The sequence below is a fragment of the Drosophila willistoni genome (genome assembly GCF_018902025.1).
Source record: "Drosophila willistoni isolate 14030-0811.24 chromosome 2R unlocalized genomic scaffold, UCI_dwil_1.1 Seg167, whole genome shotgun sequence".
NCBI lineage: Eukaryota > Metazoa > Arthropoda > Insecta > Diptera > Drosophilidae > Drosophila > Drosophila willistoni.
The window spans coordinates 6,232,318-6,251,704 of NW_025814050.1; the positions used below are offsets into that span (position 1 = coordinate 6,232,318).

Sequence of the window (19,387 nt, forward strand, 5' to 3'; positions counted from 1 at the left end):
TTTTATCAAAAACAGAAGCAGTTTAATTATAAATTCATGGTCATAGGCTGCATTCCATAAACAATTGGATAGATAGAGGCAGAGACAGAGTGATAGAGAGATCTATCTACGACTCTATGCTCAAGTCGGAACCAACTTCAATAGGGAAGCAGGTTTCGTCCAAACCAATGAATCATTTCCCGCTTTAATTTCCGCATAATTATATCATCCAAAAACCATACTCAATCTCTACATTCTATACTTTTAAGCAATCTAACCTCGTGCCCTGTTGACCGCCTGCTGAACTCTCCATATAAGCCTAATGAAGCAGTTGATTTCTGTTGGCCTTCGTTGTGAAACCCGTTAGAACCATATGTTCATAATTTGCCAGTTTAAGATGATCAACAAGACAAACTTAAGAAAGAAGAATCAATAACCAAAAATTCGCATGGCAAGTGGCGCCATGACGAACTTTAACCTATTTCACTTCCTCACACGTAGACACAACTTTACGATCTAACTGAATTCGTGTTGTTTTGCCCACTTCCGGTTGCTGGTGAACGTGTTTTCTTGGCATTTGGCTTGGATTCAGTTGCTTCTGCCTATGACCGATCATTTTGCTGCTCTTCTCTTCTACTCGGCGTTGGCCCATTTGATGAAGAACTGCGATTTTTATCCATTTTTGGTTTCTTGGAATTCTTTTACTCTTTTGTTTGTATTAATTAATGATTTATTTGACAATAATTAGGAGCGTGATAATTATTATTTAACCATTTCTTTAAAGCTTGTTCTTGAACATTATTCAAGGTAATATTTTTTTTCTTTTTTGCTGGCTGCGCTCAGTTTTGGCAAATGTGTTAATTGAACTTGAAATTTTCAATTGTTCGACCGTTGTTTGTTTGTTTATATGCTTTGATCTCAAATGCTAGAGAGTCTGAAGGGGCCATCAAGTATTTTTTTTCGGTTAGGTACGAAGTAGATTCAGAACTTGTTTTTGGGGTAGGGGGTTGGGGGCTAGAATTGCGTTTTAACAAAAATACTCGTTAAAGATTTTACTGTTAGCTATTCATAATTTTTAATTATAATATTCAAAAGTGATGTCAAGTTCATATTTAATATTCAAGAAATTAGAATTAGTTAAACTAATAAACTAAGGCTTATATGAAAGGAATTTGTAGTATTTTAATTGGTAGAGCAGAGCAAGTAATACTAGTTCTAAAGTGAATTTTGAAAGGTTTTTAGGTATTTATAAGAAAGTTTCAAAGAATATGTATATCAGATCCCAGGTATTTATGGCCAGTTGCGTGTCGTCTAGTGCGATGGGGGAGGTGAGAGAGGATGAATGGGGGAAATAAGTGAAATTTATCCTAGATAACCTTTCACCAAAACTATTATTTACCCCTGATACTGATTAAATTTTAATATCTCCATTCAAATCTTAGATTTTCCTTCCTTTTTCATATTTACATCTATATTCTTCTGTCCACTACTGAACAAAAAACAGGATAAAGTTGGGGTTAGGGTTTATAACTCAATCAAAAGGGGCTTAAGATATGTAAATTTCCAATGTCTTCAGTTGAGTCTATTAACACCTTATCAGGAAATCTTTTAAAATTTTGATTTTCAACATATTTGAAACGTATCTTTGCGGTGTCAAGGTGCAACATCTTTTGCCTTCTTTACTTTTCGGCCTACGCGGTCAATTTAATATTCCAAAATCACAAATAAGAATAAATTAATTTTAAAAAATTTTCGTCACCCTTGGCAACTCTATGCAACAGATGTTTGAGCTTCTGTTCTTTTTCACAGAGGTTTTTTGGGGCCGGGAACAGCTGACATCATCCACTTCATCCTTCCTCCATCAATTGCTTCCTTCTACGCATGCGTCTGAAATGTCAAAAGAAATACAAACACGCCAAGCATTGGGAAACGAATAAGTGGAAAAGATAAAAGACAGAAGAAAAAACAGAAAATATACAAAATACAAACGTTTAAAACTAATGAATATAAAATTTAAATATTTAAGTAATTAAAAACAAATTGAAACGCAGTAATTAGAAGTGAGTGACGAAAAGTGTTCTACCGCAAAAGATTTCCTCACTTGAAAGTGAAAGACATCTATATACATGACTGTATGTGTGTGTGTGTGTGTCTGTGTGTGTTCTCAAAATGGCCTTAAACATTTTTAAGAGTTTTTTGACCCAAGCCAGTTCCACTCGATAAATGCAAATCGATCTGCACGTATACCACAAAAAAATATACACAAATAAAAACAAATTAAATATAGATGCTTAGTCTTCATATTATGCAAGCCCAATAATAATATTGTGACGAAATCCACAAGAATTGGACAACAAATATCACTACATTACGATTAGCATAACTTGTTTTATAATTGATTGTGAAATTCGCAATTTGGTTCTCTGTCCCCGCCGCTCCTCAATCCCTCAGTCCCCCTCGTCCCTCTGGTCATGTGTCTGGCAGCAAAAAGGAGAACTCCAAGAAAACAAACACAGAAGAAGATGAAAGAAGGAGGAGGATGCCTCTCAAAAAGAAATCTGAGACAAATTTATGAGTTTTACTTTCTGCTGTCTGTTCGGGTTTTTTGGTTTTTTTGGTTTTTTGTTTGTCTCATTAAGGCAAATGCGATTTATAAAATTCATATATCAGCATCAGCCAAGCCAAGGGTAGAGGGAAAAGGCAAAGAAAGTACAGAGACAATAAAGTAATGTAAAGTAAAGAAATGAAAAGTAAAGTGGGAAGGGAAATGTAATAATTTATGATTTAAACAAATTAAGGGAAAGTATAAAAAGTGAATCATTTCATCCTAGAGAAATATCAGTCCCAATCCCAATCTATATTCTTAAAAAAGAAAATTCAAAATTCATTTAATATTTCCCTTTAGAAGTTATTTAGTCTGTACTTTGAAAGTAATAAACTTAATTAGCAAGCTAAAGTAATATATATTTTTTTAAAGATTGTATCAAAGCTCACATGTCATTATTTCTTGTGAATAAAAATTAAAAAAAAAACAAAACCTTTCAAGCTTTCATTTGAGATCGTAAAACGAAATGTGCAATAAAGTGATTACTGTTAGGTCAACATCTTATTTCATATTAAATTTTATAATCAGTTTTTCGTATACAAAGTTTACTTTTTTGTTACTTAAACTCACCTTAAAAGCTAATTATATGGGAGAGACAATTGTTTGTAATCATCCTTCTAGTAAAGTTAATCTGGGTGTTAAACTAAATGGTCAGCCGGCAAAACTTAATTAATTAATTTCCAGTAATTAGCATTAGCAATTAATGTGTATACACAAGACATCAGCGTAACTAAAATTTAACCTGACGGAAGTCAAATTGGTTAATCGACAAAAAGTTACCCTAGTAGAGACTTTGGACTTTTGCATATATTGGACCACAGTTAAACCTTTCTCAAATTATTAAAATATTTGTTAATCACACCTATTATTCTGGCCAACTGAAAATGTGGGTATATTACGTATTATGGTCAACAAATTTTTGAAGAGCTTCTGAGTATTATTTCTAGGATTTATTTATTTTACTTCATAATAGGGGAACGAATCTTTAAGAATCAGTTTTCTGATCGTTGAATTTGCTCTATAATCTTTCTATGGACATTTTTCAAAACTTTAAGCTTACACCTATAAATTTGTCCTACACATATGGACATACATACATATGTATGTCTATACACCTTTTCATATATGTATATATGTATAGGTATATAACATGCTTATATCTCTAATTTTTATCCGATTTTAAGCAACAATGCCTCAATTGACAGTAAATTTTAATTTAAATTTCTTATTTGTTCAAGAAAAATACAAACTTTAGATGCAATTAGTGTGTTAAAACATAAACAAGTTGACATGGAAAAAGTAGTGAAATTAGGGTGGACCGATTTGAGTGATCTTAGTCCCTAAATGTCCAATAATTCTAGTAGAAGAATATCGTTTTTAAGAATTTCCAATGAGACTACTACTATAGGGAGCTCAAACCCGTTTAAATTTCACTATTACAAATACAAAAATTTCTAAGAAGAAAAAAATTATGTCTGTCTTGAAACTTTGGGGTGTCATATTGAAGGTATTCGAGGAACTTAAAAAGCATAGGTTGATCAAAATTTACCATGTCCAAACATGGTTGGATATTGTTGAAATTTGGTATTTTTCTTTTCGTGGTGTCGCTAATAACGTACCTGATTGTGAGTTTTTTAAATCTACCATTAAAACCGCCAAATTAAGTGGTATTTAAGATTCTTAATCGAGTATAAGAAAATGTAGTCTGTCAACTAATTTATTAAATTAAATCTGGAAAAAAAACGGACAAAAGCCGGGATAACATTTTCGTTAAATGTATGTTTAAGAAAAAGTATTGCTTCAAAATTTATTTGGCCATTATGAAACCACAAAATTTATCGTCTGCCACATTGGATTAGCCAGGACGAACTTAGTTTGACTTGGTTAGGTAGACTTTAAAAGATCTACATTAAGATCTTATATATACCATGACATTTTGGCTTTCATATAGATTTCATCAAAGATGCTTACACTCTTAATAAGCATTTGTTTCTTCTACAATCTGTGATTAGCAGCACAATTAGAAGATATCATAACGATTAAAAATGATATGAAGTATAGGAATAATATAAAACGTCTTGATTATACAAAAAATTTAGAAAAAAGGGGCTAAAATGAGAAAGATGGTGGATAGTGCATGGGCAGTAGTTGTTGTAGTTGTTTCTTCCCTCTGTCATGTCCAATGTGTGGTGTCTAATAAGCAATGTATAGGTAGTTAATGTTTGTGTATATATTTCATAAATTAAGATTAAATCTTTAAGAAATTTTATTTCAAAGTGGAAATCATCATTAAAGGAGGGATATTTAAATGTAACCAAAGACATATTCAGAAATCACACAACTTAATATGCCCACTAACCATTTAAAGAAATCTACAGGGTAGGCAACAAGCTATAGAATAGACAGAAAGAGAAGAAGCAAAGCAAGCAACAAAATAAAGTAACAAACAACCATAAAACAACAAAAAAAAACAACAACAACAATCTTAAGCTAAGCTCTCGAGATGACGTCACAAAGCCGCAGAGCTTGACTGGTGAACAGAGCCCCAAAACCCAACAACAATAACAACAACAAAATATATGCCGGCAGCGACGCCGACTGCGTATATATCCCCATAGCGCGCCAAAATAAGAAGTCGATATTCATTCCTTTCGGCCGCACAACGTTCAAATTCGTTTGCAACGCTCACGAGAGCGGACGTGCAGCGCGGAAAAATTAAAAAAAAATCACAAATCACAAAACACAAAACAAAATAACGAAAAATCACAGATATATATAACTAAAAAATTTTGAATTAACAGTTAACAAAAAACCTACAGAAAAAAGTTACAGTTGGGCTATTATTAGTATTGTTGTTGTTGTTGTTATTATTATTATTATTTTTGTTGCTTGCCTGCGGTTGTGTATGCAAATTAACGTTACAACAAACAAAACCAAAACCAAAAAAAAAGAGAAGAAGAAATATATTTTTACGAAAATCATTCAAAACAGAAATAATTTCCAATTTCCATTTAAGTTGGTTAAGAGTGAAAAAAGTGAAGTGTAAAAAGTGCCACGAAAAATCCTCTCAAATATGGTAAAGAACAATAACAATCTAATGGCCGATTTGAAAACTCCTGCAAATGGCCTCAATGGCCATAGTCCTTTGCCCAATGGCAATGGAGTGCTGGCCAATGGCCAGAACGGAGATGCTGCATGTCCTCCAACCAGCTGGCGCGACACTCTATGGAATACTTGGGATGCCTTTGCCGATGTGGCCTGGTTCATAATCTGCTGCATTGCCTACATATTCCAGGTAAGGCCTAGATCCAATGCCAATGTCAATATTTTTGTGATGATCGTTTTTAATTCTCTTACAAGATATTGTTTAAAAAAAACACAGACAAAGACATTTGCATTTTGATTGTTGCGATGGTGAGAATTATCAAAGATTGCCTTCGCCTTGATCGCTTGATTAACAATATTGTGTGAAACCTTCAAATCTTTACAACACACACAAAGAAGTTACAATTAAGTTATTCAATAAAAAACAATAACGCCATAAATATATAAGAAGTAGAAACTCAGTTCGTTTGTTTTTTAAAAAAAGCACGTGTGTAACTTAATTGGTCTCTGCATCGAAGGTAGTCAGATTAATCAACTGGATTCCGCTGATAAGATAAGCCTCATGAGCAAACAAATCAAAAGAGAAATGAAAGCAAAAAACTTAATATAAGGAGGGTAAACCTGAACAATAATTAAATATTGATTATTAAAAACTTTTTTTTTTATTAATTACCAAAAGTTTTTATACTCTTTCCAACTTTGAGTCGCTTAAAATGGCTTTGGCAAAAAAATTGTCTTCTTGAAGTTTTTTGGTCGTCTTTCAAGAAGAATTATAGAAACAAAGAAATGTTCATATAGAAATATTTGATTTTTATATATTTTTGTTTCTGTTGCAAACTTGAACCTTTAAAATCAAAATGTTATTCCGAATTTCAAATATATCCTGCAGGTTTTCAAATGATTTCTATGTTGTTTAATACAAATATGTTAGCTAAATCAAATTTTCTAGGTATTAATCAAATAATAGGCTTAGAAACTGGATTGAAGTCAATTAATCTTACTAATTTAAGATTTTTATTCATAGGCAGCTCAAAAGGTCTTATATGTAAATTAGAAAGATTAATTGAAATCAAGCCAAAACACAGATTTGATTAACTTTAAAAAGTTCGAAGTCTAGACAAACATTTCTAGATAGTTCTCGGCAACTTTGTGATTCCATCCTTAAAAACTTTACTTTGTGAGTCGTTTAAAAGTATATAATTTTTATAAGTTTTACAGAAAAATAAATCATTTGACTAAAAATTGAATTCACTGTCATTTGCAGTTGAAGGGAAAAATTCCATTAGTATAAATTTGTGTCTTAAAAGGGCCTCAAAATGTACATACAAAAATCATAATTTCAATTGGACCCAAAATGAAAGCTAGGCCTATCATTAAAGAATCGGGGTATGTCAACTATCCTAGAACCACAAATACTTCAGGAAGTTCATAAATATATCTGTAATATTCAAGATTTTAAAAACAACATTTGTATACCTGAAAATAAGGGCTAATTGTTGAAATGTCTCAACATTTACGGTTCACCATCTAAATACAATAAACAAATAATTACTGAAGGAAATTTATTAAGACGAGATTATTAGAATTAAAATCAAAAAAACTTAAAAAATCCAGATCTTTGGCTCAGTAATTCAAGTAATTCATCAATATGAATAGTCATTAAAATTATTGTTGCCCTTTGAAGACTGATTGGGGGTATAAGGAGCCAAAAGAAGTTAAAGATTTTATCGAATTGCTGATGTCGAGGCCCGCAGACTCCCTACTAAATCCATCCATGATATACTCTGAAAATCTTTCTATTATTGTAAACATTTGTTTTTGTGAAATTCGTATTTTGCAAATATATATTACTGTCTCAAAACAGAACTTAATAAAACTTCATAAAAAAATAATATTTATTGTATAATTCAAAAGTTTAATTTTTTCATGTGTTATAAAATTTTTATCTTGTTTCTATAAATTTTTATAATGAACCACTGAGAACTTTAAGAAGTTATTCAAGGCATATTTGTTTTTTCATATATATTTTATACAAGACTTTTCTTAATTATTTCTATAACTTGCAACTCATAGAAAAGGCTGAAATATTTTTGTATATTTTCATATACATTTCTACCATAATTCTCAGTTATAATTAACCTATTTTACAATAATGAACTTTACTTGCTTTTCAATTGCCTTGTATAAGCTTTCAGTTAAAGGTAATTTTATATCTCAATTAGACAGAGTTTTCTATGCCCTTAAACTTTGCATTTTCTATTTCCTTGATGTACTTTTCGTTCGTTATTGTCTATAAACTTATTGAAAAGTTTCACGAATTTAATAAGTATTTTATTCTCACAAAAATAATATTAACAATAAATGGTTATTCTAATATTAGAAGATGTTTTTCAAATTCTTTCAATAATTTCTGAACTACTATTGAACTAATATTTCATGATAAATTTCTATGTTTATTCTCTCAAATTTATCATGAAGATGGGTCCATAACCCCTATAAAGACATCACATAGTTTTTTTTTCTCATCAACTTTGAATATGAATACGAATACGAACAACAACAATGTTTGAGTGAAATTTGCATACCCACACTGAGGGCGAAGGCAACTTTTCAGGAACAATGTTGTCTCTGACTGTCTAGACAGAAATGACTTCATGGCTAAATAGTTATGAAGCCTCAGGAAAACTACTGACACACTGAATGGGGGAAAAAACCTGTTGAAATAACTTAGCAAAAACTATTAATGAGAATTAGGGCTCTGGGGCCCTGTAATAAAGTTTTGTGATCGACAACTCAAGTGGCTTTTAAACAAATTTCAATTTCGATTACATTTACAATTACATAAGCCGTCCCTATTGAGGTAATTATATTTTCTCTTTGCTCAAGTGAAAGATATGAACAAAAGCAAAGACCAAACCTTTTGAGATATGATCATTAAATGTGAGGCTTATCCCAGGTAAAAAATAAAAATATAAGTTATAAGTTAAGTTTTATGCATGAGTTGCCATTAAAGACGAGTGAGACAGAGCGACCTACAGAGCGATAGAGAAACAACTAACTAAAATGTTGACATTTGCATGCCAAATGCAGAGGCAACAGCTCGTGAAACGTGCAACCAGCCAAGTAAACTGTATTTTGCATGTAAATTTACGTATTTTGTAAATGTCAACTGCATCGAGATAAGCTCAAAATCGGTGAATCTCTGTCTAGAAACTGAATCACGCCCATTTAACAGAGGGCTAAAGCGAGGGAAACCAACATTCACTGTTTGCATGTTTTGAAAGGGTAAGCATTAGTCGTATAATTTGAGTCATGCAGAAGGCGATGAGTTGTTAAGTTTTCACTTGCATCTGATTGATTACCTCAACTTTTTTTGCCTCATCATTTGCCTCATTGTATCGCATTGAGAATCAGAGAGTTATATATTATTAGCCTGATTTATGTCAATGTAGCTAATAATTTTCTTTTCTCATGTGGCAACTCAACTCTGTCCACCTACAAGCTTATGTCGAGGGAAGGGGCTACAACTGAACCATGTAATAAGCACCACAAGTTATTCCCAATGAAGTCGACGTAGACGTTGACGTCGACGTCAATGTTCGCTGCTGCGTTTGGCTTGTTGACCTAGTTCAACTTTTGCATTTTGCCGGCTTTGTGGCTTGGGCCCAGACTGACGAAGACTGAGACTGTTAAGAGAGCCTGTTTTTATTAGCTTCACTAGCCGCAAGAGGCACAACCATACACACACACACACACACACCTGCAGACATGTTGATTTGTTGTAGCAACACACATTTTTTCGCGGGCATTCATATACATACAAACTGTGCAATTGAAACTGAAAGTGTTGGCCCAAAGCAAATAATAAAATAAAATATAAAAAAAATAAAAAGCCAACTACTGGATGAGTTACATGGGCTTACCTAGGGGAGTGTGCGTTTGTGTGTGTGTGTGTCTTGGGTTAGGTTAGGCAGGCTCATAAAACAAATATTCGGCCTTGGCTTATATGAGAGTGAGAAATGACCCACTCTGACTTGAACTTTGTTGAAAACCTAAAGAAAAAAGTCTCAATTACATATCACAATAATAGAAAAAACAACTTTTAGTTTATTTTGTAGAAGTCTTAGTTATTTAAGAGTCTTTCCTTTATAAAGTTAGTCAAAGAATTCTTAAAGCTTCCAATAAATAATCATAGCAGTCAAAAGCAACAATCTCAGTTACCAAAGGTGCCTCTATTCTTTTGCCAAGTCACAGCTTCTAAAAATGTATGGGTTTAAGTTATGACAGTTTGGGCTAATAGCCAACTCCAACTCCCCCTTTGGGCATATCCATTAAAATTGCCACCAAGACATGGCATCATAATTTAATATCCGTTTTGAGCAAAATAAATTGCACCTCTCGAAAAAAAAAAACTTGACAGATTACAGTATCCACTTTATGTTCATGACTATATAGAACTTGATTGTTCGCAGATTTATGACTTAAAAGTTGTCTACTCATTTAATAGAAACGCTAAATAAATAGGGAAATAAAATAAAGTAGAAAATCTATTTGTTAATTTTCACAAAATCATAAATGAAAAATCGAAATTTGAAGGCCAAAAAAATAAAAAACCAAAGTGAAAAAAAAGAGTAAACAAACAAGGTGAAAAAGAAAACCATTGATCAATTGCAAATAAACAAAAACAAAAGCGAAACACAACTCCAACTGCCCCGCCTCTGCCTCCCATTTTCAAGTGTATGCCTTTTGCAAAATTCACAAATGCAACAGGCAAAATGTGTGTATTTGGCGTCCAAATTGAATTTGTGTGGCTCTTGATGAGCAGTGGAGGGGAGGTGGGAAGGGGGCAAGTGGGCTCAATTTCAGGTTTATTGTTATTTATGTGTGTGGCTTTATATTTTATTTGTGTTTTTTGTTTTTGCAAGTGTCTAGTGTTAGCTAAGAAGGTCACTCACGGCGGGAAGGCAGCTGCTGACGCTTGCAATGGAAAATTGCCACATTCATTGAGGCAAGTTCGTGTCTCAAGTCTTTTGTTTGGGACTCATTGAAAATGCACTCAAAGCACTTTGCACTCAAATAAAGTGGCCAATTTTGGGCAGCTGCCGGAGTAGTGAGTCTAGAGCTCGATATATCCAAGTTGCTTATGTTTTTTGTTTCTTTTTTTTTTTGTGTGTGTGTGTGTGTGCGTTTTGTTGTTGTTTTTATTCGGTTAAGCAAGAGTCAGCCGCCAGTTGGCTGTTTGCTGCTTGCAGTTTCACTTTCAGCTTTGAGTTGGCTTTTTAGAACCGACAACATTAGGCGTAGCAACTTGTCGTTAAAATTTTCGCAATTCTCATTCCAAGCGAGGAGAAGCTGAAGAAGGAGGAGATAAATACAGAGAAGGGGCAGAGACAAACAAGTTTATGCATTAGCTTAGACTACTGCTGCTGTTGCTGTCGATGACGATGATGATAGGGGGAGGTTCCTTTAAGAAGTTTTTTTTTAGCTCTTTTGGAATCTGACATTTTGCATTTGCATTCTTGGGCAATCGTTTGAGATGGCCAGATTGACCAAATATTTAACTAATGAGCCAATGCTTGGCTATAATAAAAAATGTCATTTTGATTCGATAAACAAATATTGATCAGACAAAGTTGCTCATTAGAGTCAGGAAATTTATACAAATGTTGTTTGGATAATGCCAAAAACTACGTAATTCATTAAAAAGTTTACTAATTAGCCACTCCGAGTTAAATAAGAAGTTAAACGACAACAAAATCATTTCAGCTGAAGATTGACTACTTATTTACCATAAGCATTGCTAATGGAATTCGTTCAAGTTGAATTACCACTCTTTTTTATTTTGTGTCTAGTAATTTTCCGATGATTTACAAAGGTCAATGCATTTTACCTTGACAATCACCAGCAATAGATATAAAAAGAGAGACACTAAAAATAGATAGAAAATAAGCCCAATAGGCTCCCCCAACCCCTCACCCCTCTGAATGAACTTGATCATGACTAGGCTGATTTTCAGGTTTAGGTACCAAACCCAAATGAACATGTGAAAAGTCGCATAATGTTTCCAAATGATGAAGCATAAAAAAGACATATGTATGCAGTATAAGTATAAACAAATTAACATTTCTGTCTAGTCATGAACTAAAGCAAGAACACAAAGTTAAGCTTTTGTTTATCCCATGGCTGAGAATTCATTTCCGTGGCCAAAACGTGCCAAGTTCTTGTCTTTCTATTGGTTTCGTTTTTTTTTTTGATTCTTTAGAAATTGAATTTGATTCCATTTTGTTTTTTTTTCTTTGGGTTTTTTGGGCTAGGGATTTTTGTGTTTTTATTATCATATTAAACATATTATATTATATTATGGCATAAATTATGTTGTCTTGTTGTCGAGTTTCCTGTTGCATGCTTAAATAATGTGACAAAAATGTCTGTCAACATGGCAAGAGACAATAAGCAACTCATCATAATCATCATCATCTTTTGTGAGCGGGAACAACAAGTTCCCTTTTTGATTAATTTGATGTATTATTTATGATCTCTTTGGGGGGTGAGGTTCGGGAGCAGGGAAGAAGTTTTGCAAAGTTTTCGCCGGTCGCAGGTTGCGACACATACATGGTTAATGTCAAAATAATTGGACACGCTTGCCAGGCCCAACTTCAGGTAGAGGGAGCTTCGCGTGTGGCATATAAAATTTATGGTCCGCACTCCCTTGCACCTGCCTCCCTCACTCTTTCTCTCACACGCACACACTCTCCGAGGTGGCAACAGAAAGTGGCTACTGTTTAAATGTTATGTTAATGCTGCGCTCAAGTTTGTTGCCTGAGTCTTTTGTTTTTTTCCTTTCTCGTGTTATTTATTTTTCTGTTTGTTTATGCCGCCTCAAACAATATAAGCGTGAGAGACATAAAATTTGACAGCTTATTGACATTAAAGTGATAAACAATCCAACTTACTACAGGAAATGCATTTACATTTATGTGTGCAAAATATGCAAATCACAAATGTAAAAAAGTTGTTAACTAATAGAAAATTAAACACCGATCAAAGTATTCAACTGCAAATGAAAAACTGAATTTGACTTCTAGTAGGAAAAAGTAAATAAAAAGCAAATGAAATTTTTTGTTTAGTTAATAAACACGGCAGAAATTCAAAATCTAAAACTGAATTTTAAGGTCAAAAGAAGTTTTATACTTTTTAAAAAATATATCCATAAGCATAGGGAAAATAGCTTAAAATTTATAACAAAACTAAAGAAAATTACCTATAGAAATATTATTTTAATAATTTTATAATAATTTGTCAAATGTTTGTTCTCTTATTTGCAGGATCTCTACTATATAGTCTTTGGTTATCCTGAAAAAGAACTCAACACAGACATTGCCCTAATCACAGGTGGAGGCAATGGCCTGGGTCGTTTGCTGGCCGAAAGATTGGGCAAAATGGGAACCAAAGTCATCATTTGGGACATCAATAAGAAGGGTAAGTTATATAATTACATATATTCTCTCAAGACAATTTCAATATCTATAGATAATTACATATATTCTTTCTTCTTTTATTTATTTAGGCATAGCGGAAACAGTGGAAATTGTGGAAGAGGCTGGCGGCTACTGCAAGGGCTATGTGGTAGATATATCGAAAAAGGAAGAAGTCTACAAAGCAGCCGATGTCATCAGAGAAGAAGTTGGTGATGTAAGTAGAGAGAGAGAAAGAGAGAGAAATGGGCGGAGTGTGGCCTAAGATAATGCGTGCAGTAATTGAAGCATAAAAAAGTCTTGTAATTAATGTTTACAGTCGAGCGAGAAGGAGAAGAAAAACAGAGGGAAAGAAACGTGGTCATAGACCATCGTGTAATTGTTTGTTGAGGGGCGTTTAATGGCCAAGAACCCTTTTGTTGGCTGTGTAACACATGTAGCATAACACTCTCGGCCACGCCCCTTTGCCACACATTTGCTTATGCATATTCATGTCATCAATTTTAAATAAGGGGCCCCAAACCTAAAAGAAAATTTGTATGCATGAGTGCACAAACCATGGTCAACCTTGAGAAATGGCTACAAAGCGACTGGCTCTGGCTCTCCTTTGCTTTCGAGGAGAAAACTGGTTGCCACTTGCATTCCATTTGGCCATTTATCATTCGCCTCTGAAGCAAGGCTTGGCTGGCTACCATTCAAATTAAACGGCACGAGATGCTCGAGAAGATTCACCTCTTTTTTGTTTAAGGGCCACATTTAAATGGCATCAAAATCACAACCCGCTAATTGTGACTGCCCCGGGATTGCATAAATCTTGATGTAATCCCCACTGAGCCACAGCTGCACATGCTAAACTGATTAGCAGTCGATTGCCAAAAAACAAAAACCAAAAATGGAATTTCATAATTTTCGTTAGCAATTAGTCAAAGTTTGTTCAAGTGGCCAGTTGGTTGGCTTAATTGCTAATGAAGTAGTATTTGTTTCTTTATGCGTATTTGTTTATGCAATTAGAACTTTTTGGTTTGCCTAATGAATTCTCTCAGTTACACTTGAGAGGTCATACATACAAAACGATGATCAAATATTCAAAAAGAATATGTCTCCTACGTAAAGTTTCTTAATAACTCAAGACAAGGAAAGAATAATAGCTAGATAGATATTTGCATAGATAAAATCTTAATTAGACCAGTAAAATTTAAAAAGAAAATGTTTATTAAGCCATAGAAGAAGTTGACAGTAGACAGTGTTAAAAAATTATGTTTTCCTAATGTTCTTTGGCTCATTTTGACCAAGTCTAGGTTACAAATGCTGGAAAACCGTAGGAATATTTGGATATATTTATTTGATTAAGAATCAAACAATTAAAGGAGAGTCTAACCCTTAGAAAGAAAGTATTTAACTCGAGCCAACTTTCAATAAATTTTAAATTATAAAATATTTCTAAAAAACATATAATAGATCAACTTTTGTTCAAAGTTTAACTTAACATAACTTTTTCTTCTTTTATAATAATTTAAAGTTTGACTTTGTACATGGCAATTGAAAGTAATGCCATTTGTACATGGCAATTGAAATAGCTTTGCCCACTTTATTTCTATTATGTATATTATGAAATTATATATAATTTTTTTTGCTTTGGCATTTTTAATTTAGCCTCATTATAATGATTTCATGCTTGGCCAGCAACAATTTCCAAATAAATGATTAACGCACTGACAAGTTCAACAAAAACAACAAAAAGAGTCCGAAAAAAAAAATCCCCGCCAAAAAGGCATTTACCCAAAGTTCAACTGAAGAAAATTAAGACAGAAATTCAAGCATGAAGTAAAAAGCTAACTGCCAACTAGAACGTCATAAAACATATCATGGCAACAACAACAACAACAGGGCAATGATTTTTTTTTTTTAGTTTATTGTTGATGGGCTGAACGAATTATATAATGACAGCAGCAGCAGCCAAGTTGAACCTGAAAAGCCCTAAAAAAAAAGCGAAAAACAAAACAAAAAACAGTAGCAACAAAAAAACAGAAATATTTTCATGTGGAGAATCGATTAATACCCTTTATATTAAATATACTTTTCCAATCAAGAGAACTTTGTTGTAGTTTAAAAAAATAATTTAATTATTAATTCATTAAGTAATTGAACTTCACTTATTGTTAGTTGCCTTCTTGTTCCTATCTCTACTCCTATAGATTCTCATGGATTCTATAGCTTTCTTAGCTAGCTAATATAACCTTTACCTTACTAGCGTATAGGGTATTGAAAAAAAAAAAACCATTTAACTACTTACTAACTCAGGCGTTGGGCAGATGACGCGTTGATTTTAGCTTTTTGCTGAAGATGTTTGCTGTTTTTGCTCTCTGAATTATTACATTTAATATTTTTTAATGGCTACTGTTGTTGCTGCTTTTTGTTGTTGTTTTAATGCACGCCTCGTTAAATGTTTTTTTTTTATTTTTTTCTGTCGCTGTTGTTGTTTGAAATCACGCATACGCAATGTATGCCCTGTCCCTGCCCTCATATGCACTTGAACTCGGCCATAGTCACTAAGTCATGTTGTGTTGGCCATCTTAACGACATGTTGCACTTGTTGTTAACTTTTCTTGTTTTTGTTTTTCCTTTAACTGTTCAGCATTGCCGCATTTAATTATGAAAATTATTTCATTTTCAAGCCAAAGTTATATATTATTCGCAACGCAAAATGAAGACCTTGATGCTGCTTTTTGCTTTAATTTCTTTTTATGATAGAGTTTTCATCAATTGGCCGTATTAACAGATCATGCGGAATGCCCTAGATGTATAAAATTGAGTTGAAATGATTTTTGGCGCAAAGAAATTTATAAATATACAAATGTCTTAATTTAAATTAAAATGGAAAATGGAAAACGCTAAACTAGCTTACCAGTTTTAAACACTAAAACAAGTGTCAAATAAGTTTAAGGAAAGGGGTAAAACAAAGTAGGAAATGGAAATTTGCTAAATATTTACTTTCAAGAGTAGTTAAATTAAATAGTTCTCGAAAATTTTGAAACATGAATTTTAAAGATAAAAAATGGAATTTAGAAAACTAAATTAGAAAAGACTATTTTACGACTCTATCAAAATTTATTATATATTACAGATTATTGTAATTTTTCATTAATGGCTAAAACAAACTTTAAATAAATCAAAAAGGTCTACAAATCCAATGAAAATTTTAACTAGTTTTGACTTTTAAAAGATATTATTAAAATCCAATGAAAATTTTGAATTAAATTTCGCTCTTTAAACACATTATAAATATAATATTAAACTTAAAATAGAAAAAATTTCAGAATAGGAAAAATTCTAAATATAAATTTTGTGTAAGACTTCTTAATTGCCTAATTCGAAACTGTCAAAATAGTTTTTTTTTATAGATTTATCGTTCCTTTTCCTCAAAAGTAACTAAAAGACATCAACAAATTACTTTTAAATTCAATTTTATTACTAAAACTCAGTAGTCAATTTGAATTTATTGAATTTTTAGCCAACGTTTAACATATTTTGCCTTTGCTTTAGGCCCACAGAGATTTGTTTAAAACGTTTATAAATTCTTGTCGGTTGCAAAATTTGGCCAGCACAAGTCAAAAGGGGGGGAAAAAATAAAACAAACGTTCGAAACACGTTTTACATATTGAATGTAAATTGTAAATTTATTTGGCTTTATTATTTATGTCCGCCTCTGTCTTGTTGGCCAATTGATGATCGTAAACAACTTGAGTTAAAGTTTAGAATTTGCTTAGTTTTTTGTTTTTGTGTGTTAGTAGCACAGTCAGTTGGTTATTCAGAGATGCAAATTGTATAAGGCCCAAGTCAACAGTTTTTTTGTGTGTTTACTTACCAAATATTCATTCTGTGTATCTGTCTATTTGTCTGTCTGTCACAGGTCACCTTGCTGATTAACAACGCTGGTGTCGTTTCTGGCCTGCATCTTTTGGAAACGCCTGACCATCTGATTGAACGTTCATTCAATGTGAATGTTATGGCACACTTTTGGGTAAGTTGAACACACACACACACACACATGAGCACAGCTGTTTCTTTGCTACATATATGTAATTGCTATTACTACTTGTCATTGCCACACAGACCGCAAAAGCGTTTTTGCCCAAAATGATTGAGAATGAACGAGGACACATTGCCACAATTGCCTCTCTGGCCGGCCATGTTGGCATTAGCAAATTGGTCGATTATTGTGCCAGTAAATTTGCTGCAGTAAGTTTACCTTTTACTCCTTCATCAGTGTGCAGAGAAAACTTAAAGGAATTGGTAATTACAGGTTGGCTTCGATGAGGCTTTAAGGTTGGAGCTGGAAGTCCTTGGCCATACAAACATACAAACCACCTGCATTTGTCCATTCTTTATACAAGCAACCGGCATGTTTGACGATGTGAATGCCAGGTAAGAAAAAGAGAAAGAGAGACACTCTTGTGCAAGGAGGGGAATCTGACAGTTGGTCCTCTTTTTTTTTTTTTTGTTATTTGCAGATGGGTGCCCACACTGAATCCAAATGATGTGGCCGATCGTGTCATTTCTGCCATTAAAAAGAACGAAAAACTTGCTGTGATACCCGGTTTCTTGAAATTTGTTTTGTCCTTCAAGTGGTAAGTAAATTGGGCCAATGTACGATAACTCAATAATAAGACATGTGATTATTATAATTTGATATAGCCCCATGTTAAAGTAAATAGGTCCTTTAAAAAGCCATTTAAATAAGTTTTAATGAAGGTGTAGAAAGTCATGTTAAATGTCAGCTAACCATTTGCATATCATTATGGCAATTAACTGAAAATTACTCTGCCCCAATTGAAATAAAAGGAATTTTTGGCGATTCTTAGTTAGTTTGCTTAAATTTACCCTCTTTTCATGGAGTGAGATTACTGAAAGGGTTTGCTCTCCCTTCCCCTTCAAGCAACTACTTATACTTGTATATGTACCTTTTGCAGTCCTCAATGTCCTCCTCAGTAAGGGTGTAGAAAGTGCGTTGAAACATGTTTATTTGATATGCCATTTCGACACTTATCGAGAGATTTTAATACATTTTGTAACTCTTACTTGAGAGCAATGTTAGGCAATCCCTGTCTATCTATTTAACCAACCCCGCGTCTCTTTATCCAACTCATCTAACCACATATTCCTGCATTACCTATGCATGCCTAATGGTTTTTGGTTTAATGTGTCTGTGTGTATTTAGAAGGGAGGAAGTGTGTGTATTTCACTTAAATAATGCATAAATATTTAACTTTTACCTTTTTTTTCTCTCTTTCTTTTACAGGACCTTCCCCTGGGGTTGTGTGGGAGGTTTGTTGCGTCGCCTGGTGCCTGATGCCTCGCCACACGGTTTGCCTAGCTCCATTACCACTGCCCGCACAGCCCAAAGCAACGGCAATGCCAAGTTAAAGTCGAGCCCCACCCCCATCTCCGCCGATATAGCCGCCCTTGATGTTCAGTTGAGCAACGTCACATTGCCGGCCAAGCCACCCTCGATGCTGATCCAGCGTACACCCTCATTGGGGGAACGTGTGCTATGAGAAATTTACCTTACGCCCCACACTCCCCCAAAAACAAAAACAAAACACTGTTTCTTTATCATTTTGTTTAGGTTTTTTTTTTTTGTGTGTGTAATTGAATTTGTGTTTTTCTGGCATTTTTTCGTTCACCTATGCTGAATCCGTAGGACGATACATAAACCATTTATTAAAATTTAAGCTACAAGTCTAGTGATATTACATTTAGTTGAAGTGAGTGCTTAGCAATCGGAAGTTGAGAAAGAAAGAAAGAGATAAAGAGAGAGTGGAATTTAGGCTTAGTTTCGTTTATACTTTTTATACAAATCTTTTTAGAGAAAAAACAAAACAAAAAACCATAATCTCTCTTTATGTAGAAACACAAATGCAGTCAGGTTTTTTATATAATATTATTAATGCATTTTATTAAATTAGTTTAGCAGTTCTATAAATTTTTCGGGGTACAATTCCCTTCGTATCCATCCAAACCGTTTTGGGCAAAGTCATTCTAAACAAATAAACTACAAAATAAACACCATTTAGACAAACAACAAAAACTTATAATTAATTACTAATTGTAAGACTTTGTCTTACAATTTTTCAATGGAAATTTACACAAATTTGTTAGTTAAAATTAAATACTTTCTCTATAGTTTATTTATCTTAAACACAATGTAATTATAGAATCAACA

The 19,387-nt window shown here is 33.2% G+C and overlaps 1 protein-coding gene across 1 annotated transcript; it reads left to right on the top strand.

Annotated features, from left to right (window-relative positions):
* Positions 1 to 5,529: 5,529 nt before the first annotated feature.
* On the top strand, positions 5,530 to 18,778 carry LOC6643805 (estradiol 17-beta-dehydrogenase 11). The gene is made up of 8 exons (XM_002066852.4): positions 5,530 to 5,879; positions 13,015 to 13,168; positions 13,257 to 13,381; positions 17,075 to 17,185; positions 17,278 to 17,403; positions 17,468 to 17,589; positions 17,676 to 17,792; positions 18,464 to 18,778. The coding sequence occupies exons 1-8, from the start codon at positions 5,658 to 5,660 to the stop codon at positions 18,717 to 18,719; spliced, it is 1,233 nt and encodes a 410-aa protein (XP_002066888.1). The 5' UTR covers positions 5,530 to 5,657; the 3' UTR covers positions 18,720 to 18,778.
* Positions 18,779 to 19,387: the final 609 nt, after the last annotated feature.